This window comes from Arvicanthis niloticus, chromosome 14 (genome assembly GCF_011762505.2).
Source record: "Arvicanthis niloticus isolate mArvNil1 chromosome 14, mArvNil1.pat.X, whole genome shotgun sequence".
Taxonomy (NCBI): Eukaryota; Metazoa; Chordata; class Mammalia; order Rodentia; family Muridae; genus Arvicanthis; species Arvicanthis niloticus.
In genome coordinates this window covers 56,881,346-56,905,165 of record NC_047671.1, presented here as the reverse complement: position 1 = coordinate 56,905,165, position 23,820 = coordinate 56,881,346, and the positions used below count along the sequence as shown (strand labels likewise).

The 23,820-nt window shown below is 40.6% G+C and overlaps 1 protein-coding gene across 1 annotated transcript in view; it reads left to right on the top strand.

Moving 5' to 3' along the window:
- The window catches only part of Pik3c3 (phosphatidylinositol 3-kinase catalytic subunit type 3), a 72,471-nt gene extending 49,134 nt beyond the window's left edge, over window positions 1–23,337 (top strand). The window contains exons 20-25 of the mRNA XM_034518535.2: window positions 636–720; window positions 1,673–1,747; window positions 11,919–12,087; window positions 14,114–14,204; window positions 20,930–21,055; window positions 22,960–23,337. Of these exons, the coding sequence (XP_034374426.1) occupies window positions 636–720; window positions 1,673–1,747; window positions 11,919–12,087; window positions 14,114–14,204; window positions 20,930–21,055; window positions 22,960–22,974 (561 nt within the window). The 3' untranslated portion in view covers window positions 22,975–23,337. The remainder of the gene's footprint in view (window positions 1–635; window positions 721–1,672; window positions 1,748–11,918; window positions 12,088–14,113; window positions 14,205–20,929; window positions 21,056–22,959) is intronic.
- The last annotated feature ends 483 nt before the right edge of the window (window positions 23,338–23,820 follow it).

The window sequence follows — 23,820 nt, the reverse complement described above, 5'->3', positions numbered from 1 at the left end:
CACAGCTGGTGCTTGTGGGTAGCTTAGCAGTTCACATGTCATTTATTTTCAGATTCTATTGAATTTAAAGTTTGCTTTCACTGTAGTTTTACCTTTTCTGTCTCCATCCCCATGAGCATAACAGTACCTATCAGGAAGGTCTGGCACACTTCTGACTAACATTTCTAGCTATCAGGATCTCAGTGTAACTTTCCTGTCTTTCCCTGATTGCTTACAAGGTTGAGCATTTGAAGATACATGTGGCAGAGCTCCTGAGAAGTGCTCCTTCTCATGGTAGTGTTCCTCTGGGGTTGTTTGCGTGTTGATCAATGCATACGACTCACTCATATATTCTAGATACTGATCTTTCCACACACTCGGGCCGTGTCAGAAAGCTCAGAACACAAGCCTGGGCCTCAAGTGTGCTACTGACTGTCCAAGTCCGGTTGTGTGCTTAAGGCTCCCGGTACAAAGGGGTTAACTATGAATGGGAAGGAAGTAACCAAAAGGTCTCTAGGCTCTTGCAACAGCATGTATTACTAAGCCCTGCCATTGCTGTGTTTATAGCCTCAACTATAAACTAGTCACTTGGCCATTGCTCATGATTAGGTAATACTTGTTTAAATGTTGTAAACTTGCGTATTATATGTTTGCAGAACTTTTTCAGGAAATATGCCCCAAGTGAGACTGGACCCAATGGCATCAGTGCAGAGGTCATGGACACTTATGTTAAAAGCTGTGGTAAGTGTTTTGGGCTGTTTTTCTGTGGGTGTATATGAGTGAAGAAAAGCTGGCCATACTGATGTTGCTATATTAATTCATAATTACAACATGTTAAGATTGAAGTGTTTTATAAGAGAAAAAGTAAAAGGTGTAGGTGGTAAAAGGAATCCATGGACTTGTGAAATGGTAATGATGCCAGTCTGACTACTGTCAGTCACAGTGGGCACAGGCTCCCTCACTCAGCTCACTGCTCCCCCATGTGAGAGCTGATTAGTTCCCGCTGAAGGTTCCTGTTTTGACCCTTTCTTTATCATTAACTAATGTATGTGGAAAACCTTAGTCAGCAACAATACTCTTACTAATGCTGAGCAGATCTAACAGTCCTGCTTGGAGAGGGACTCTTGGGGCCTTGGAAGGTGTTTGTTCTCAGAAGGAAGTAGGACAGCCGTGCTTTGGGGTTTCTTTATAACTTCCTGTGTGTCAGTCACTGTGCAGCTTGTACTCGGGAGCACTGATTCTCTTTTCTTTAAGGTAGTATTTTATAATGATAGTTTTAAAGGAGGGATTAAAAAGAGATGATACTAAGCTAGAGTATTGGCCAGATAAGCTAATTGTACATTCTGGGGTGATTGACAGTTTACCTTACATGTATTTATTTAGATAGTCACCAGTGGCATATCCATTTCAGTGACAAGTTCTAGATGAGAATTTCAGTTAGGGTTCATGAAGCTTACATTACTGAAAAACCTGATAATTTGACAAAAAATCTTGAAGATTTGTTGTTGTTGCAAATACTAATTTCTCTAGTGTTCAGGATATAACCGTCAGGGAGGCTGCAGTTTCCTTAACTTAGTGAGGATATTGGAGACAGTAAAAGCCATGTAGAAATTAAAATAGCACTTATCACTCTTGTGGTCAGTGTGCAGCCTAGGTGCTAAGTGTATCTTTCCCAACTGTGGTTGTTTTCCAGCTGGATACTGTGTGATTACATACATTCTGGGGGTCGGAGACCGCCACCTGGATAACCTGCTGTTAACAAAGACAGGTAACAAGTTGATAGAAGATGTATTTTTGTACTGATGATTTTTCTTTTATTCTAGAATCAACCTATTAACAAAATGAATTGCACAGTTATTGGTAAAGTATAGGTTCTCTTAAAATGTTTAATTCACTTCATTTCTGTATGTGTATGTGCATGTTATTGCACATGTTCCAGATATAACATATATGGATGGATGTCAGAGACAACTGTCGAGAACCAGTTCTCTGCCTACCATGTGGTCCAGGGGATCCAAGTCACTGGGCCCAGGTGGAAAGCGCCTTTAACTGCTGAGCCATCTCACTGACCCAAGATTTTCCTTGGGTCCCTTGAAATGTGGCACTGGAAGGACACTTAGGGGGAAGCCCTGCTTGAGTAAGAGCACGTTCAGAGGGAGCCTCTGTGCAGAGAACAGCTTGCATGTAGGCAGCCAGGCTCTTAGGAGCCTCTCAGGCTAAACTATTCCTTCTCCTGCTCCTGCATGTTCCCTCACTTTTGCAGCTATCTCTGTCTCGGGGTTTTCTCTCCCCGTGGAGGACAAGGAATAGCCATTCCTTTCTCCCTTCTTCCTGCCAACTTATTAACTCATCTGTCTGTTTGATCTTAGAAGTCTTCCTTCCTCCGCCTCCCAAGCACTAGGATTCCAGGTTCCACCACCCACCTGACCTTATCAGGATTCTTAAATGCAGTTTCTGAACCTGAAGTTCAGGAACTCACTGCTGTCCCTTGCTTCAGCTTGGAATAGCCATGTATGCCAGCTGCTCCCTTCTGTGATACCTCCCTGTGGCCTTGTTCTCCCTTCCTTCCCAATCCCTGAAGCCTGCTACTGTCTCTCCTGGCTCCACCTCACGCCTCCCCCTTGTTAGTAAGTCTGTTCCTCATTTCCAGTACCCATCAGTAACATGCCAGCTCTGCATTTTCACTGTCTCTTATTGAAGCCACCAACATAAAATCTCCCATGCTTACCTCTGTCTACATGTCAAATCACTGCTGCCTCCAGGCAAGTGCCCTCTTTCCAGAAAGTTCTTTGCTCCGGTCTTTATAGAGCATACTTTGGTTATGTCTGAGCTGAATTAGGATGTTCTTAGCAGACCTGCAGTTGTCTGACATCCGCCTTGTCCTCTGCCACTCTGTACGTACTTCAGTTTGTCCTTTTGATGTTGATTGAAGGTGTTTGTTTACATCAGCAGATATGTTTTAAATACCTGCTAGATGCAGTGGTCCTTACTGGATACTGATCAATCATCCCCAGTTAGGGAGCAGGGCTGTGGGAACAGGGGCCTTGTCTGTCAGCTGGCAGCATGCCTGTAGAGCGGCAGGTACACTTAGCTAAGAGAACAGGAAGGCAGGTTGGAGCAATAGAGTTAATCATCTCTGCTCTTCCCTGTAGTCCTTTCTTTAAGTAATCAAAGTTTCCTTAGTCTTTTACAGAAACTAGGTTTCAAATTACCATTTAAAGCCATTTTTCTTATAGGAAGATATTTTTCTGCCTTTTAGCATTTCTCTAATTATGATAGCAAGAACATAATGGAATAGTTGGATGTATTCTGACCAATTATTAATATACTAAACCATGTTAACTTATATACTATAAATGGGATTTCACATACTCATTTTGAATTATTGCATGTGAAACTTATTTGTGATTGAATTTATGTCTTGGCTGCCATGTTCCTGTCAAGGCCAGATGGTGGGTGTCTCTAGTAGACAAGCCCAGAGGACACTCTGGTTGTCACAGAGGCTCTTGGCTCATGTAAACCGCCATGATGGGTTTGAGAGCATTCTCATGAGAAGAAGCTCTCATGTGTCTCTTCTGTAGCTTTCTTCCAGAACCACAGGGATGCCGGCACTCCTGGCTTGAGCTGTCTTACAGCCATGTGCAATGCAAGGCAATTATCTTGCTAACACCGCATCACATGATGCCTATCTATGTTTTTTTCTTTTATGTGCCTTTTTTTTTTTTTTTTTTTTTTTTTTTTTTTTTTTTGGTATTTTTTTTTTTTGGTATTTTTTTCCTTATTGATTTTCTGGTTTCGTCTCTTGTGAAAATGAGAGAAGAAAACATGAAATTGAGTGGGCAGTAAGGTAAGGAGGAAGGAGGACCTGGGAAGAAAAAGAGGATGATATGTCAAAATATACTGTAAGAAAAGACTTAATTAATAATAAAGAAAGACATGAAACCCCTAGAAGAAAACTCAGAGGAAAAAAACTTGAAATAAAATAGCAAGTTTTGGTAGTATAATGCACCTTTTCCTGTTGTATTATGTGAAGTGGTCACTCTGGGATGTGTTAATTTTAAAAGTTAATTCGGAGAGGATAGTCACCTACCTGATTGGGTTTTTTGTTTGAATGTTTTATTTTATTTTAATTAATTATTTATTTTATTTATTGACCTAAGTTTCAGTGGTTTAGAAATCAGATTATGAATTTTTACAGTTTTAAGCATGTATCAGTTTCCACTAGAAAGTGCTTCAAGTGCTTTAGATACCAGACTTCTTTGAAATGTGAAGAACATTCTTTTCCTTTCTAAAGACTATGGTTGATTTGTTTGTTTGTTTGTTTGTTTGTTTGTTTTATTCATCTGTCTGGTGATTATTTTATCCAGCTACATTGTGAAGTAAGCATTTTTAAGTATCCTTTATTAGAGAAATTAATTAAAAAATAAATATTGGCAAACATAAGTCCAGCTGAGCTTGGTAACTCACACCTGTGTTCCCTGCACTGGGACAGCAAGGCCAGCCACCTGACTGAAGAGTAAGTGCAAACCCTGCCTGCTCTACAGTGAGATCCTATTTTAATTAATTACTTAACTAGTTAATTAATTTAATAAAAAAAATTTTAAAAGAATATCATAAAACTGCTTTCAAAATTATCAGATTAGGGCGCAGGTGGTAATGTTTCAAGACAATTTCATGTTATATTATCTATAAGTATGTCATAGCTGAGTCTTTACAAAGTGAATTCTGCCTATTGGTTCACTGCAGGAAGTATTTTTCAGTTGTTTTATTCTAAAATGCCTCATTTTGATCCTCTTGCTTTGTTTATTTTTGGTCCATTGTGCCCTGAACATGGATCATATTAGAAGATCAGAACTTTGGGTTCTCTGTGTAGCTGCTGTCTTTCAACAACTGATGCAGACTGTCTCTGCTTCTGTTCTCATTCCAGCAGAGCTAAGGTCAGGCAGATGCTCTGCCGATGACAGTGGCTGTGCTGTGCATAGTCATAGGCCTTCTGTCATCTGACAGGAGAGGCCAGAGGCTTCAGATTCAATTCACAGATGTCCTAGGGAATATAGATGGGCCAGGAAGAACTAGCTGTGGACTCTAGGCATGTGTGGAATAGGTGGTTCACTTAAAGTGGAAATTTAAATGTATGTTTAAAGGCAATGTGCTGAAACCAAAAGTCTGAGTTGAGATTCATCCCTAAATTTCATTTCTTGGTTTGAGTACTTTTCACTAGTGTGCTATTTCCTTAGTTGTGCAGCAGGGGTCACCATGTATCCACCATTAAATTGAAAGTTGTTATCAGAAGACCTTGTAGTATAAGGCCTCAATTATAAGGGATTTTTTTTTTTTTTTTTTTTTTTTAGGAGGGGGGAGGTCGTTTTGTTTTAATAGGTTAGAATGGAGTTTCATTTATTACTGAATTATACCATCCTGAAGAGAACAGAAAGCTACAAATTTAAATTGGCATAAGATTGAAAAGAGGACTTTTGTTATTCAGAGTTGATGCCTATGGATGAAGCATAGTTTAGTCAGGGTAACCAGTCATGGTAGGACTTGTTTTAGTTGTTGCTCTATTGCTCTGATGAAACAACATGACCAAAGCAGCTTTTAGAAAAGAAAGCATTTAAATTGGGGCTTGCTAGTAGTTTCAGAGGGTTTTAGTCCAGAGCCATCATGGCAGGGAGCATGGTGGCAGGCAGGCATGGCACTGGAGCCAAGAGCTTATTACATCTTGATCTGCAGGCAGCAGAGAGGGAGTGGCTTGGCACGGGCTTTTGAAACTTCAAAGCCTAACCATGTGGACAGACCTCCTCCAGCAAGGCCACACCTCCTGATCCTTTCCAGACAGTTCTAACTGAGGATCAAGCATTCAAACATGAGTCTGTGGGAGAAATTGTCATGGGGATAAATTAAATATGGCTTGACTTTATAGTATTTTGATGAATCGTTTTTATTTCTAGAAACTAGAGGCAAGTAATCAAAGTAACTGAAGAATGCCTTTGTTGCTTATGATATATAATGTAATAAAAGCACAGAGACGAACCCTGGATGCTAGGGATCTTGACTAAATGGGAACATACCTGCAGATCCTCAACCAGCCTGTCCACTTCTGAGAAGCCAGTGGTGCCTTTGCATCTGCTTGGAGGCTTCTGTTAGAAAGCTCAGTTAACACTGGTCACTGCTGACCTAAAGGGACAGTTACTCAGAACATCTCCTGTCCTGATTTTTTTTATCATTCTTTAGTTTTATGTGTAATTAACTTTGTTAAAAAATTCTGAAGAAGAAAAGAAAAAGCTGACATAACAGTGCAGGTTATGTCTCTGAAATAAAACTCTCAGGACTCTGGGCTCCTTAACCTAATCTGTGCCTCTCAGCTGAACACAGTGAGCTAAGAACCTTCTGTGTGTGTGCTTGTGTGAGGGGGTAGCGTGGTCCACGTGTGCTGCAGGTACCATGAGCACTGTGGACTCCCCTCCGGGGTGAGCTGTGTTCTGACTGAGCTAAGAATGCCCTTTTGGCTCAAACTAACTAGTAGTTGGATGCATAATTTTAAAGATAAGAAATTACCTGATATATTTACTATTTCCTTTTATCTGCTGCATTTTTTGAATGATGCTTTAATAAGAGCTTTATGGCTTATGAGAAAAATATTTAATCTGATAATATTTAGTGTGATAGTTTCTATGTATCAGATAAGGTACACTTCAGTATTTCAAAACAAGTGGAGTGTTTAATTTTTCTTTTTCGAGGTACAGTATGATTTTAAGGTTATATTTTTCTGGAGTGGAACTTGATTGTAGAGTCAGGTATGCTATCCTTGCTACTCATGGTTTCCTTAGTTTAATCTTCTTGCTTTTTATAAGAAGCTCAAGTTGAAGGGGAAATGATTAGCAGATAATTGGGATGTCTGTACTGATTTGGATTTCTGTATCCAACCCTTTGTTAGGAAGCCATTACTGCAAAAGTGGTTCCTTGGCTTTAGCTGTGTCTGAGACTCCGTGTAACAAGCATTGGTCTTGCTACATTGGCTGTGGTGGGCTTGCAGCTGGCCTGAGCCTGAGGTTCATTACTATGGTGGGCTACATCTTTGTTTCTGATTTTACCAATAAAACGACAAGAAAGGTATAGTCACATAGGAAAGAAATAAAGGAATTAAGGGGAAACTGATAAAATGGTTGTCTACAGAAAGAAGCTGAACTAACTATGAAGCAGAGTGAGGGGCAGTCATAGAGTTGGGATTATACAGGATCTTAGGAGGTTAGAGTTTTCAGAGCAGGGAACTGCAGAAGACGGACAGAGAGCGGGATGTCAAGCAGAGTGGAACAAAGTGAGAATGACTTTCAGGTTGTCTGGCAGCAAATGTTTATTAATGTCTGTACAAGAACGACAACAAATCAGTGATGTCACTCAACCCCATTTCCCTAGCGCCTCATTCACTGTCTTACAGGACAGAGGAGATAATTACTGTGGGTGACTAGTTTTCTTTGTACACACTTTACCACTTGCTTGTGGGTGGTTATGACCACGCTTCTTGAATTTCTTGATTTTTTTTTTACTTTATAAGGTGCACTTTTTAAATTTTCTTAAAATTAATAGCCTCATAAAAATACTTGGCTCTTTGAACTTGTAAACCTTAACAACGGTTTCCCTGTTAGAGCCATATGACCCTTGCAATTGAGTCGTAACCTCATTCTGTGAATTTCCTTACAAGAAGGATAATAATATAGCCTTCATTTACAAGCAGTGATAAACAGCAGACCTTGGAATTCCAGTAATCCTGTAAAGAAATGAAGAAATTGGATGAGGTGCTTCTTAGACAAACCAAGACTTTGTTGACGAGGAAAAATCAGGTTGGGCACCTGATTTTTGGACACCTCCGCTGTGAGGCCTAGGAGAAAGGACACCATGAACACATCCATGTTTCTGTGACTCAAGACAGTCTTTAGTACTGTACGCATCCCATCTCTTCCCCCTCCTAGGTAGCACAGTTAGCATAAGAACAGAGTGCCTGGACATATTCAGCTTAGATAGGCAGAGAACAGCACTTTGAGGGAAAGCTGTGACATCCTTATCCTGATGCCCTATGCCCTTGGATTGTAAAGGCTTCAGAAACATGCTATTTCATTGAGCTGGACAGGTTTCAGATTCCATATTTTGCAGCTGATTGTCATATTGTTTGAAAAATAGGCATATTTAAGAATTTTCCAAATCCTTTTATCATAATGAGAGGGAAAGTAAGTCCATTTTAGGTTTCTTATTAGGCGGTGTCTGTTTTGGTGCTGGACTTAAGCCTTGAGTCTTTAAATCTCTATGCATATACTCTACCACCAAATCCTAGCTTCTAAAAACATGTTTTTCAATCCTGAGAGTTGTTTGTGTCTCAAGTGGAAATGAATATCACAAACTTGATATTGATGTCTTGTGTAAGTAGTTTGACATAATTATAAAACATCTATTATTAAAAATATTATAAACTAATAAATTGACTCTAATAACATTAATGAGTCAATGAATATACCATTGAAACCTTGTGCCATCCACAGTGTGACTGGGGGTGGATTTGGGCTGTCCTTCCCCTATGAAGATGCTCAGGTGTCTGCCACGTGAGCTCCTATAGATCCACTGTTCAGATGCTGCTGAGTGATTTCAAAATGCAAACTGTCTCTGACCATTTTTTTTAATGGCTATACATAGGTGATGTATAGCCATTAAAAAAAATACATTTTTGAATGTATAGTTGTATGATTCTCTTCATCTTCTGGGCAGCACAAAAAGCCACAGCTCGCAGACATCTGTGTGATCCTGGGACTAAACAGCTGGTCCTCTGTAGAATGGGTGGCTGCCAGAGTGTGGGGCTGGCCGGCTGGGTTCAGGGAGTGAATTATTTTACTACTCACATTTTCATTTCGTGGTATGTTTGCAGAGTTGTAATCATTATAATTGAAGGAGCATCTGGATAGCTAGCCATTTTGTCAGTATCATTAGCTGGAAACATCTAGAATGGTTGAGCTGTAAATAAAACCCTAGACCCAGAAATCATAAGGCATAGCAAAGCAGTAAGCAGTACCGTGGCATTCAGATGAACTCAGTTATCTGTTTAATACAGGATCAAGGAAGGGAAGAGAGGCATTCAAAACATCTTCTAATAACTCTCCAGCGTCTAGAAGAAAATTTCCTGTATCAGCAGCATTTACCATTGTCTGGACTATAACCAGAATTAAGAGGTCTTAATAAATGCAAAACAGATACATTGAGAATTCCTGGTAGAGATTTCCCAAGTTTCAGGATAGTAACAATAGAATATTAGCTCATTGTAAGTAGAGTAGGGGAGAAAGGTGAGTGAGCATGTTTTAGTATAGTCTATTTTTAGTGTGGTAGCAACTGCTTAGGACAAGTATGTTCTGCTGTTGCCAAAGCTGTCTTTGGAACAAAGCACACTCCCTTCTCTGGTGATATCTGGATATCTGGGTGTCTTGGTCTGTAACGCTGTTCTCTCACTGGACCATTTATACAAAAAATAGCCATTAAAAAAACGAATCAGTTCCTGTATAATTTGACCATTTCTTTATTTATGGAAAGGCGTAGGGTGATGACTCAATAAAAGAGAAGCTTGCTTTTCTGTGTTAACTGTTTCACTGTGAGCTGTTTGTTCTGTGAGCCTTTCCGTAGTTAGGACAAACATCCACTCCTCCCTGGCCTGCTCCCTATGCTGTGAGGTTGTTTCTCAGACTTGGTGTTTGCAGCTGAGCTGTTCAGGCATATTTCCCTTACTCTTTTACCTGAAAATGTCCAGTTTAATTAATCATTTAGTTTGTTCTCATAAAGATGCTGTCTTAGTTAGGGTTTTACTGCTGTGAACAGTTACCATGACCAAAGCAACTCTTATATGGACAGCATTTAATTGGGCTGTCTTACAGGTTTCTCTAGAGGTTCAGTCCATTATTGCCAAGACGGGAGCATGGCAGCATCCAGGCAGGCATGGTGCAGGAAGAGCTGAGAATTCTACATATTCATCTGAAGGCTGCTAGCAGAATACTGGCTTCCAGGCAGCTAGGATGAGATTTTTAAAGTCCACACCCACAGTGACACACCTACTCCTACAGGGCCACACCTTCTAATAATTCCGCTCCCTGGGCCAAGAATATCACAGATGCCTAAAAGTTACAGAAAGGGGGGTGGCATCTCTATATCTGTAACTAATATCTGTCATCTGTAATCTCAGGTACAATCAACTCTAGACTCTCAGACATCTTTAAATTGGTTGTTATTAACATTTTATTATCATTTATTTATTTATTGGCTGACAATGCCTGTGAAGGTCAGAGAATAGATTGCTGGAGTCTGTTCTCCCTTCTGCCATGTGGGCCTCAGAGATGAAACTCAGATCAGCAGCCTGCCAGCAAATACTTTCCCTGCTGATCAGCGTGCCAGCCTCAAGAGTTATTTTTGAGAGGAGTTCAGAGTTTAATTTTTACATGTTATTTGAAATGCTTAAATATTTATGAGCTACTTGAAGAGACTTGATTATTGCATGGTAAATGGCCTGATTTAATTTTAAATAAATCCTATCATTTTAAATTGTTTCCTCCTTTACAGAACAAGTTAAGACTTTAATCACTCCTGCCTTAAGGGTTTTTTGTTTGTTGGTTGGTTTGGTAGTTTTTATTGACAATCTCTGTGTGTGTGTGTGTGTGTGTGTGTGTGTGTGTGTGTGTGTGTGTGTGTTAGAATGATAGTGGCAACTGGTCTTTCGAGTATTTACTGAGTGCCAGGTACTGTATGTTCTCTTTTGATTCTACATCTGAGGTACTTGTCCATTATAGTTGACATAAAGGTTCTGTGTCCATTGCTGTTGCACATCTTCCAGGGAGAATGCACTTATGTGATATTCACAATGTATATATAACCGCAGTGACTGTGTGTATCAGTGTGCAGTGACTGTGATGTACACATATATGCACTATACACGATGACTGTAACAGCACTCAGGAAAAGCAGTGAACAGGAAGGCATGGCCAACATCTTGACCAGGAATCAGTGTGGAATATTGGCTTGCACAGGGTCCCTTGTGCTCACGAGCAGTAAATTCAGTGCACTGAGGCAAGGCTGGTGCTCTTGATGCATTTCCACATGAAACAGTCATAATGGATTGCATGTCAGAGTGGGTAGGATGCCCTAGAGAAGGTTTTAGTCAGCTCTTTAAGCCAGTTGATTCCTTCAGTCAGTAGTCGGTGCTTGCTGTATACTACAAGCTGTGCTAAGGCAGAAATTACCAGCACTGAGTCCCAAGGCTCTGCCCTAAATTTAGTCTTGAGTATCCTTGCTTCATGCAACATATAAATCACTAGATGCTTCATGGTTTCCACTAGGTGGGATGATCCCATTCCTGTGTGTCTGCTCTGAGACAGTGTAAGACTTTTGTTAGAGGAATTACAGCTCTTGGCAGTCCTGAGTATGGTGTTCCCAGTCTACAGCTAGGGATCAGGTAGACAAAGCCAACCATATAACTTGAAATTTGAAGGATTTTTTTTATAGTAATAGTTTCATAACAGTCAGGGTTTCAAGTTAGGAATATAGACAGTTATCCATGACAGAAAGAGCAGTTTGCCTGAGCTTAATACTCAAGACAATTTCTTCTGACTTTGCTGCTGCTGATTCTTTTCAGAGTTATTTGGATGTTTGCTCCTTGATTCTGCAATTCTAAACATGAAATTTTATTTTTTGAATTAATATGAATTGGGATAGTTTTAAGCTTGTTTTATTTGTTTTGTTTTATGTCCAAGAATTGAACTACACTGTGCTTTGCGGGGCATATTTGAAGGTATAGAATAATTTAATGAACTAATTAATCTTTCTCAGAAAGGCATTCTGATAAATTATATACAGTATCTCCTTCCTGGTTTACAGTGATAACTACTGTGGAAATGACTGAGTTTCTTGTTCACACCCAGGCAAACTCTTCCATATAGATTTCGGGTATATTTTGGGCCGAGATCCCAAGCCCCTTCCTCCTCCAATGAAGCTGAACAAGGAGATGGTGGAAGGGATGGGTGGTACACAGAGTGAGCAGTACCAAGAGTTCAGAAAACAATGTTACACAGCCTTCCTCCACCTTCGAAGGTAAGGGATGCCAGAGCTACGGCACGCCACAGCTGCCTGTGGAAGTTTGCTTACCGACATATCTTTCTCAGAAAGACATAATGGTGGTTTTGAAATACACATTTGCTACATAGAATAAAACGTCAGCATCCCAGGATAGTTTGCTTGCCCACGAATTGTCACATGTTGAGCTGCTGACGTTTTATGAGTGTGAGAGTTGGCTGACCAAGAGGAGCTTCCCTCCCTCCTCTCTGCAGGAGGCAGTAGAAAGGAGCATGGCAGCCACAGCCCTGCCTTAGGGACAGTCATGATACTCCAGCCTCTTCCTTCTCTAGCACTTTGTCCAGCTCAGCTTTGGGTGCTGTTCAAGGAGCATCCAGAAGTTTCCTTTTGTTCTCACTGCCTTATGGCTCACACTGCTTTGAAGAAGGTTGATCTCACTCCTTTCGTCTTCAGTGTCACTCTTCCGTCTTTCATCATGGTTTGATTAAAAAGACTGGATGACTTATATCAGGAGAAAAATAAAACATGTACTTGAACGTGAACAGAGCTCTGGTGGTTAGTCAAAAGTTACAGGATCATGGGATTCTGTTGCTATTTCCTACCTAACTGTGCAAAAGGAATTTTCCTAGTGCAGCAGAAATCCTATTGTAAGACATGCCTACATTCCCTCCGAGCGCATGAAACAGGCTGGTGTGGCCAGCCTACAGGGCCTGTGCCTCTAACCTCACCACGTTCTTTCTTATAGTGTTACAGCATCCACAAATAGCAGTCTGATTTTTGATTTGTATGTATTTATTTCTCTTGCTTGGTTTTGTTTGCTAGAGCAGCTAAACTAAATGAGAGCAGTGAGAATAGACATTTTTGCCTTGGACCCTACGACAGTATTTAGTCCTTTGAAATTAAGAATGATGTTAGCTGTAGGGTTTTGATAGATCTTTCAATTTTGTCTATCCCACAAAGAGCCATGTGTTAAGGTTTTGTTCACACGGTGGCACTCCTGGAGGGTTCTATAGAATTTTAGGTGGAGTCTTTAGGTGATTAGTCATGAGCCAGGTTGCCCTGAGCAAGAGGGCAGACAAGAGGTTACAGACTGATAGCTGGAGGAAGAAGATTCTCACTGAAAGCAGAAGGAAATCTGTGTGCTTTACAAAGTGCTGGTGGAGCCTGGGAGCACATAGGGATGGACCCATGGCTCCAGCTGTATATATAGGGGAGGATGGCCTTTTCAGGCATAGGTGGGAGAGAAGGTCCTTGGTCCCGTGAAGGCTGGATGCTCCAGTGTGGGGAAATTCTCCGGTGGGTAGGTGGGAGTGGGTGTGTGGCTAGGGGCACATCCTTATAGAAGCAGGAGGAAGGGGGATGGGATAGGGGGTTCCTGGTGGGGGGGAAAGGGGATAACATCTGAAATGTAAATAAAATATCCAATTAAAAAAAAATAAAGTAGTGGTGAAGCATTGGTCGAGTGAGAAAATAGAAACAAGTTATTAATGTAGAGCTGAGGTTTGCATTCCGTACTGGAAACATCACTAGATAATGACATTGTGGGTAACTACACCAGTTGTCTCAAGGAAAAGTGGAAGTCTTCATATTATACAATTTCTAGTTTCTAGGTCTCATACCATGGAATACACTTGTAGAGTTTTTATTTAAAAATGGCATTCCTCTCATTTTCAGAAAGCATATTCTTTATAAAGAACAAAGAGGAATATACTCTCAGTTCAACTAGAATTTTGTAACACTGAAGATCTGTTATTTTTGATGACAAGTGTCTGCTTTCTATGACTAGGTTGTCATTTATCAAGGGCTAAATCAATGTCAGGGAAATAACATCATCCCACGAGTCACTCATGAGTGACTCCATAGAATGGAACAATGACTTCAGCAAGCACAGTAACGAGTGTGTGTTTACTCATACTGTCTTTTCCTTTGAATTAATAATAATCATAAAGTTACAGTTGTCACCACTTTTGGGGGTGTTCTTGATAAGGAAAAGAAACCTAAAATTCTAACTCATTAATTTAATTTTTCTTTCTTGCCCTTTTAGGTATTCGAATCTGATTTTGAACTTGTTCTCCTTGATGGTTGATGCAAATATTCCAGATATTGCTCTTGAGCCAGATAAAACTGTCAAAAAGGTAATTTTGACTTCTTTTTGTATGTAACCCAGTTCACATTTCACGTATAAAAATGGGTAAAGTCTTTAACAGCGCATGCCTTCTTTTTGTCCCAGCCCTTGGACTAGTGGGTCTCAACCTTCCAGATACTACAGCCCTTAAGTACAGTTCCTCATGTCGTGGTGACCTCCAACCACGGTAATTTCCCTACTATGATGAATTCTAATATAAATATCTGATATTTTGCAGATAGAGGTCCTGAGCCACAGATTGAGAAACACTGCCATAGACTAATATTAAAGGAAGAGTCAGTCCTCTCTGTACTTTTATTCACATTTCAGAATGGCAAACTCTCATTTTTTTGGCAATCCTGCTCAGTTCTCTCATCTCTGTACACATGTGGGTAGCTCTCCCTTTACCATTGCCAACAAGCTGCCTGACTTGGTGGACGCAGGTGGAACATGTTAAGGATGCCGTATCATGTAGATGAAACTGTCTCTTCCATAGTCCCATATGTCCCTCTGCTTTGGACTTTACTGGGTCACTGTAGAGTCCTGGTTTTTGTTTTCTTTGTAAACAACCTGTAGAGATGACAAGGGGAAGCCGCCACATGTGAGTGGCAGTCAGTCAGCTAGCTGTCTTACTAGACTTTGAGCAGGAATGGGAGGAAAGGACATGGATTTGAAGCCTTTCCTTTAATGTGATTTCTGGTAGTAGCTTCTGATAAGAGCTGACGGAATAGTGCTTTGTGTATCCAAAGGCAAAAAAATGATGGACCATGTCAGTATTCAACTTCAGAGAAAGACTATGCAGCACATTAAGTCATAGAGCAATAAAATCTCTGAAAGACAGTAGCATTCTCTAAGATAGAGGTGCTCCGGATTTGAAAGTAGAGACTGACATCAACAGATCCTGTGTCTAATCGAGTGGACTGTGGAGAATTAAGTTCAGCTCTAAATGAACCGGAAGGAGATCAGCTCTTTCCTTAGGTTGCAGGCTAAGAAGAGTTTGAATGGCAGTATTTTATTTAGTTATTTAATGAAATAAACCCTTGAAGGGCTCCTGTTTTATTCAGGCAGATGGCACACTGGCCTTTCCATTTTCCCCTTTACCCAGTCAGCACTATTTAGTGGAATTTCTTTTTGTTTCAGAGGAGATAAACTGAGTATGTCTGGGTTTTTTTGTTTGTTTGTTTTGGGGGGTTTTTTGGGTTTTTTTTGGTCCTTTTATTTTTGCTTTACTGATAAAGGCTACCCATCAGGAAATATAATTGATTCATGGAAACTGTTGAGCTGTGAAGGATGACTGCAGCAGCTTCAGGTGACTCCGTGTTCTGTTTGGGTCTGCTCTGTTAACTATCTCGTTGGTGATGTCTTTCAAGCTGGTTTTCATGATCTCCATCATGGCCACTCTTCCCTGAGTGTGGATGTTCAGAGGTCATCTATGAGGTTCAGGCAGTGTTTATCAGACAGGGATTAGACAGTGGTTTCATAGGCAGTGCTACAAAGGTTACTGCCCTGAAGCTTCCCCTGCCTGTTAGCATACCATCGTCAGCTATAAACAGGATACCTGGTAGCCATGGGTCAGTGTGTCAAACAAAGCTCAGTCATAGGAACAGCTCACTCAAAGCTGTCATAATTCTTCCAGGCCAATTACTTCGAATAAAGATTGTCAGTTTAATAAATAATAATTATTTTGATGAAATTAAGTATTTTATTATTAATATAACCAAAGCTTAGTGAATTAAATTCCAGCAATGAGTAAATAGATCCTATTAGTTGATTACATTAGCGTAATATGTTTCTTTATAAATATTAAAATGTATGGGAAGTACTGAAATCATATGAAAAAATACTTTTGGTATAGCAAGGAAGTTGAATAGGTAAAGGTATTTGCCACCAAGCCTATTGACCTGAATTTGATCCCTAAAACCTAAATGATAGAAGGCAAAAGTTGATGTTCAGAAGTTATCCTCTGACTTCCACAGTCACACCCATACACATATCACACACAGATGTGGGAGTGTGCTAAATAAGTAGACAGGCAAACGAACACACGTGCACACGAGAAAGCTGGGGCAAGGGGATTTGAGTTCCGAGCCAGCCTGGGTTACATAGCAAATTCTATGCCATGTGGGTCATGTAACAAAACAAAAATCTTAAAAAGGAAAAAAGTAAGAAAATTAAAAACTAAAAGTATAGCCGGGCAGTGGTGGTAGTCTTTAATCCCAGCACTTGGGAGGCAGAGGCAGGCGGATTTCTGAGTTCAAGGCCAGCCTGGTCTACAGAGTGAGTTCCAGGACAGCCAGGGCTACACAGAGAAACCCTGTCTGGAAAAACAAAGCAAAACAAACAAAAAAATTAAAAGTACATAAAAACCATTGTATTCACTGTCTGTTTGGCCTGTGTTAAGAACCTGACGTCTGTAGATCAGCTTTTCTGAAATGAGCATGGCTTTTCTCATTCTCTTCCTCACTCCCTGCAGTGCTGACTTGTTTGTGAGGTCATCCTGGTGTTTTGTAGAGATTAGTAGAACCCATTTCCCTGTGCCAGGGAAACTGCCTTGTACTCAGAGAAACTGACCACAAACATGACACAGTGCATTCAGTCCAACTCACTAGATGATGGTGGATGATACAGCTGAGAGAAGACGGTGGGGCAGCACCCTGAGCTGCCAGTAATGGTGGTGATGTTAGCTGTGGCCAAGAACAGGCCCACTGGGGAAGGAGATACAAAGCCTTGATAAGGAAATTGGGAGGAGACTTTTCATAAGCCTGCAGCACTGAAATCAGACTTCTTACAACAGATGTGTACATCACTTAGACAAAACATGTACTCCCTAACAGGCTTCAGCTTTGTGACTAGGGATGGTAGGTTGAAAAAGATGATCTTGTCTTCTAGGAGTTTTAATCTTCCTAGCTTTTCAGATGTATAGTTGTTTAAGAGAGTTGGAGGGGGAAGGCACCAAAGTGAAGATATTAATGGATCTGCATATAAGCATGGCCGCTTAACAGTGGTGCCTTGTCATCCCTGTTCCCTTTATTGCAGTAATTAAAGAGAAACCTCTAAATTCCGATGCCAAGCCTATTCCAGAATTTAAGGTACTGTTTTCTATTGGAGGATTTAATGGAGACATTTTTTAAATTGATTTCCTGCTAAACTTTAAAACAAAGAAATTATATGTATTACGAGAAGCTATAAACAGATGACTGTATTTGAGATGACCTTTAAAATTAAATTACCCTGGATTCCTGTAAGATTGTCCATGGCTCCTGCTGGATCAGCCTGTAGGCTCGGCAGCTCAGATTCCCTTGCAGTTTGAGGGAGTTTGGCTGGCTGGTACAACAGCTTATGTCTGTGTAAGCAGTTTCAAGCACTGGCTCTTCTGAAGCCATGGTTTGGTGGGGATTTGGTTTTCCTCTGTTTTTTTAAAGATACTCTTTAAATCCTTTTCTGTTACACTAAGGAATTTTGGGTTGTATTCTAATATGGCACAAATAAATGAACTCGGCAAGAAAATAAGTTAAAACATGTCCTTTCATCTGAATGAAACAATTGTGTTTCTTAATCTACCTTTCTAAATAGGAAGAAGTTAATGAGGAAAGTCTACATTGCTTTTAATTGAAAGCTGCTATGTGTGAGAAATCTTGAACATTGGTAGTTTAAACAAAGGTCTTTCTATATTACCTTGTGTAAAATTGAACACTAAACAAATACTTAGTTTAAACAAAACCACTATGCTTCTTAATATGAAAATGTGTTTTAGAGCTTTATTGGGGAAATTTCCTGTAAACTTAGAGAGAGAGAGAGAGAGAGAGAGAGAGAGAGAGAGAGAGAGAGAGTGTGTGTGTGTGTGTGTGTGTGTGTGTGTGTGTGTGTGTGATTGAATGTGTCAAACAGGCTAATTCTGGTATGGTACAAAAACTTTTAACTAATCTATGTATTTTATTATATTCACATTTAATAAATTGTTCTCTATAAATAAAAGACTAAGTCTTATTGTTAGTAGAAACAGGGAAAGTTATACCATTGCTCAGAAATTGCTTGTACATATTGCTTGCAGGTTAGTGGGAGTGGAGGAGTGGAATGCTTTTGAACTTGCTAAGTGAATCATTTAGAGAGAGTTGTGTGCATAGCACTTGCATGTAAAGGAGCTAGGCCGTTAACTGTATCACGTTGCAGGGTAACTGTATAATTCAAAAGCAAATGGGGGCCCCAGGCTTAATTATGTCCTGTGCTTTGCCTCCTTCTGACCATTTCATTTGGAAGCAGTGTTACAGTTACTGGAGACACTGTTAGGTGTGTGGCCCATTGTTGACTAGTATGTCTATGTGGCGCATAACTGAGCCTATTTTGGTTCACTTATACTTTTAGAGCATTTGAGCATCTGGTAGTGGTAACATAGACTGCTCAAAGGGTAATTATCCACTGCAGAAATGTTGTTGCTGACAAAGTGACTGTTTTAGAGAGGTTGCTTGTTTCTTGCAAATAAGTGGTTGAATGGATCTGCTGTGGTACAGGTCACAAGTAGATTTTCAGGAACCAAGCAGTGCCAGCAGTCCCAGAATGAGGAAACACTCTGAATGTACAGATGTCTTTTCCATGTTCTGACATAACCCCTGGACTGACTGTTAGATCACAACAGTGACCAAGCATGCAAGTGGCACTTACAAGACAAGGTACAAATAAACAGAACTGGGCTTCTAGCACAAACATAAGCAGAGTTGTTATGAAGCAGTAGGTAAAATTTTCAGTTTACAACTAGGCAATTTTCAGGTTGTTTGAGTTGATAGAAGTAAATATATCAAAACTAAGCCAAGTGTTCATCAGTCCTTAGTGTTCAATTAACCTCAGCCAGTTTACCTGCCTGCCCACTAGAATGAACCTTCACATCAGTACAACAGAATTTATAGTCTCTATTCCATACCATCTAGACTGTGTATGTTAACAGATAGGCAAATGTGACACAAAGCCGGAGAACACAGAAGCAGTGAGTGGAAGCACACTGAGGTGGACAGGTGCCATCCCTGCAGTTGCTGCTGCACATGTGCACATGCTTGAGTGCATGACTGGGCATGTGAGTCCATCAGAAAAGCTAGAAAGGAAGACCAAGGACCAGAGGAAAACCAGAGCTGCAAGTGTGGCCCCGTATGTGTTAGTTAACTTCCACAGCCAGAACAGCAAGTGCTGTGTCAAGGCCGTTTGTGGAAGTTACATAGACAAAGGAGAGAGGCTATAGGCTATGGTTTGATGAATTAGCAGACTCTTGCAAAGCCAGAGGGCAATGACAGGTGGCCTAGCACCAGCCAGGGAGAGCAATGCTGACTGACTGCACGTGAGAGGTTTCTCTTTAAAGAAAATGTTTCATATTTCGTAAAGAGCATTTTATGCCAATTATACATTTTCTTCATGGAAGTACTTAAGTATGCAAGTTTGATAAGGTAGGCTAGAGTTTTATTTTGATCCTTTTGCTTTCTGATTATTTTTAATGTTCTTGAAAGAGTACCAATGTTGTCAGATATTCTGCCACAGAAAAATCTGAAGGGCAGAGACTCAAACTCAAGGAGAGCCAGATCAGCCCTCCAAAGTGCCAGACTGTCCCTGAATTTCGCATCTGCTTTCCTTTTGCCTCTCTCTCCTGGGCTGTGGAATCAAATCACATGGCATGCCTCCATGTTGCAATGTGCTGTGTCTGTGGGTAGTTAAGTCTCATGAATAGCTCCTTGCCTTTCTTTGTACAAGCAAACCTAATAAATTCAGTGAGGCACCAATATTCAAACCAAAGAAACAGAAAGCATAGGGAAGTAGAAGCAAGATTAGGGTCCTAGCTGGGAAGAGGAGGGCAGTTTACAGGAGTGGGTGGCAGCTAAGCAGGCAATGGAGGGCAAATCTGATGACTGTACAGTGCTGTCAAAATAAATGAAAATATAAAATTAAGTAGTTGTATCTACTTGGAAATCTTACTTTCTCCCATTCTATGTTGAAGGAGTATATGTGAGTTATTTATAATAGAAGAGTAACGTGCAGTGATTGTGTGCAGGGCATAAGACTATCTGGAAACACACACCTCTTTACCAGTTTCTATGGCAACTTTCAGCATCCTTGGCTTCTGAAGATAGATGTTGTCTTTAGCAGCACCATAATAAAGTCAAATAAGAGACCTTGTAGACTGTATACACAGGTTTTAGCCAAAATAGTTTTTCAGTCACTGGCTTTTATGTTTTAGGAAAAACGCAGGTACATGTACACACATGCATGCGTATGCTTCATTCTTCTGGTACTGAATGCTATGGAAAATGAGCAGTACCTTAAAGTATCAATTTTAAAAACCCACAATCCCATCTTTGGACATTATAGACCCATTGACATAATCCTTGCCAAGATCCAAGGGCTGCTGTGGTCAAGGCTTTTTTAGAAGACCTGTTATTTTACCAGTGATTGATGTAGTTGCTGTGCACTGTGACCATAATGGTGTATGCAGGCCAGGGTGATAATGTAATATGCTCCCACCTTGTCGTCTCTATTTCTGTTACACAGTAGGTCTTGAGCTGGTGTAGTAAAGTAATAGCATTCTGTTTTCAAAAGGAATCAGTGTCTGATTGGAAGAGAGGCATTCAGAGCTCCTCATGGGCATAACTCTTGACATGACATCTTAATGATGTCTGTGTCCATCTTACTCTGTCTCTTCAGAGCACATTCCTGACTTGTCTCATTAAAGAAGTTGCTGTTGTCTCTGGCTCTCTCCAGGTTCAGGACAAGTTCCGTCTGGACCTGTCGGATGAGGAGGCCGTGCACTACATGCAGAGTCTGATCGACGAGAGCGTCCATGCACTGTTCGCTGCGGTGGTGGAGCAGATCCATAAGTTTGCCCAGGTATGGTCCCAAAGGCCTGGAGAACTTTGGTGGCATTTGGTCCTAACAATTTCTCTGGTGAAGCCAGCTTAGATTAAAAGGCCAAGCACCAGCTAATGTCTGTCCAGGAGAGAAAATGAGCTCAGGTAAGGACTGTTACTGGTAAGAAGTTTTAGGTATGACTTCTGATATTACTAGGAGACAGTCTCACAAGGAACTCTTTGATTCTGTTCCTGCTTTTGCAGTGTCCCTGAGCCTCAGGCCTGGCCTTGCTTTGGCCCCCCCCCCCCCTTTTTTTTTTCTTCCAATGTATATTTTTGGCACCTTAAAAACAACCAAACAACATCAACAACATCAAACCTAGGTGGATGTAGCTGCTTGGGTTTGAATGAGTCCTCTGCTCTATTCCATTGGTCTCTGTGTCTGTTTTCTGACAGTGCCATGCTGTGTTTATTACTGTGGCTCTGTAATGTAGCTTTGGCCCTTTTTAAAATAGTTCTTCAGGAGTTGGGAGCTGAATGCTTGGAGCCAACTCTCATGCTTAGTTTTCTTTATTTTTTTCCCCCATAGTCAGACACTTTTGAAGTGTTTAAGAAACATTTGAGACCATCTGTTCAGTCACAGGATTTTTCTCACACACGCACATAAAAACATACATAAACATGCATGGGAATTTTATTTCTGAAATGCTTCCAGGATCTTCAGACTGTTAGTATGTCAGTATAGGTCCTTTATAGTTTGTCTTTTATCAGCATGTTCAATATTTATCACATGAAAGCCTTTTAAAGGAACTTTGTAGGTCTTGTGACAGTCCCTCCCTGAAGTCTCCCTGACCCCAACCAGCATCTCACCTAGGCTGTGCTGGGAGTGAGTCTCCTGCTTGAGAGGACTCTAGAGATTGTTCTTCTAGCTGGGCTGCCTTGTCTGGTCCCAGTGGAAGCGCCCAGCCCTAACAAGACTTTTTAAGTGCCAGGTACAGGGGTACCTAGAGAGAGTCCCCACCCACTCAGAGGAGAAGGAGAGGGGGAAGGTGGGAAGAGAGGAGGTGACCTGGAAGGGGGCAGTGAACAGGATGTAAAATGAATAAGTAAAAAGGAAATAAAGCAGTTGAGTTGCAGAGTGTCAGGGCCTCCCTGCTGGGTCTGAAACATCTGCCAGTGTTACCCATTGAACTTAACCTGCTTCTTGCATTGTAATTTTGTGTGTATCAAGGACCATCCTTTAGAGAGTTTGTTTGATGGATCCTTTAATGAAAATATTTAAATTGCTTCTGAAAATGTAAATTATTTATTTCATTAGCATAAAATAAACAGTTTACCATATTCTCACTCAAGTCGATAATTTAACTTGTATCAGATTAAATTCAATAGGAATCTTGGTAGTAGGTGTCTGCACACTGTAACTCTTGACAGTAAGATTTCTCTGTCATTTTACCACGAGATGGAGTTCATAGGTGCTAAAGACATGAGGGGTGTGGATGGTACTGGATGCGCCCATCTTGGACTCAGCTGTTTGCTGGCTTTGTTCTTTTATGATTGCTTTAGGTTTGGTTTTCAGACCAATGCAGAATTCAGCATTTACATTCTGGAAGAAATAGCAGCTGGCCTGTTATTGGCAGAGCGGGGCACTAAGAGCTAAGCGTACTATTTGTAGTGTAACTTAGGATGGTTTGCCTTTCTGTACTTGGTTGAGCTTCTTTTTTTTTCTCCTACATAATAATTCGTCACCTTGGTCTTGTGCTTACAACTCTTCCTTCAAACATTTTCTCACATAACTGACTCCCCAGCAAGCCTCAGGAACGCCATACACAGTCACTTCAGTCCTGATCCCCTTGGGAGGTTCAGTAAACCTTTTATTGATTGTTGTTTAATTTTTCTTCATAAACAGAAAACTAAAATATTTTTGTTTGTTTTTAATTTTGATAGTACTGGAGAAAATGAAAGTGGATTTGGCCCATCGTGTTGCCTGGTTCAGTAAGAAAACACACAAGAAGCCACTGCTGTGTCTTACGGAGATTAGAGAAGGAACAAGGAAGAGAAGGTGTCCAGAAGTTACATCGTGCCCAAGCTTTGTGTCCGTGGATGCTGCTATAGAGTAGGGCGTAGTCGCTCAATCTGTAATTCCATAGTGTGAAGAGTGACACATTTTTGAAGCCATCCTCAGCTACATAACGACTTCTGGGCCAGCTAAAAATCACTGTATATATTTGTTTTATAATGTATAAAGATGAAAAAAGGATTATGTATATGATTTAGGAATTCTGGGGAAGTTCTATTATGAAACAGTAAAGCATTTTAGCCTGAGTCTGATACGCTTTGTTTTCCTTTTCCATAAGGACAGCACAAATTCCTCAGTTTTAAAGATGAGTTTTCCTCCTCTCTTTCTTTCTTCCTCTTTCTACTTATCCTTATTTTTGTTCATTTGTTCTGCCTAATTTACATACTATTTTGCTTTTACATTTCCGAGTTTTATACACTATCGTACATTCTTCTTACAGTTGAAGCATTGTTGTTTTAGAGAGCTTCTGTGGGCAGGGGATGAGAAAGCAGGACTCAGTGGTGCACATCGTCCCAGCCCTGGCCTTGTGGCCTGTGACCTGTCAGGCAGCGCTGAGTGACTCTGCAGGGAGTGGCAGAGTTGTGTGTACAAAGTCAATGGGACCAGTTACAGAGCAGTTGCTTCTGCCTATAGACAAATGGAGAGGCACACAGTCAGGGAGTGCCTTGAGTTGGGGGCAACATTTCAAGAACACTTCTTAGAACTATGCATATCAGGGGTTTTGTTCT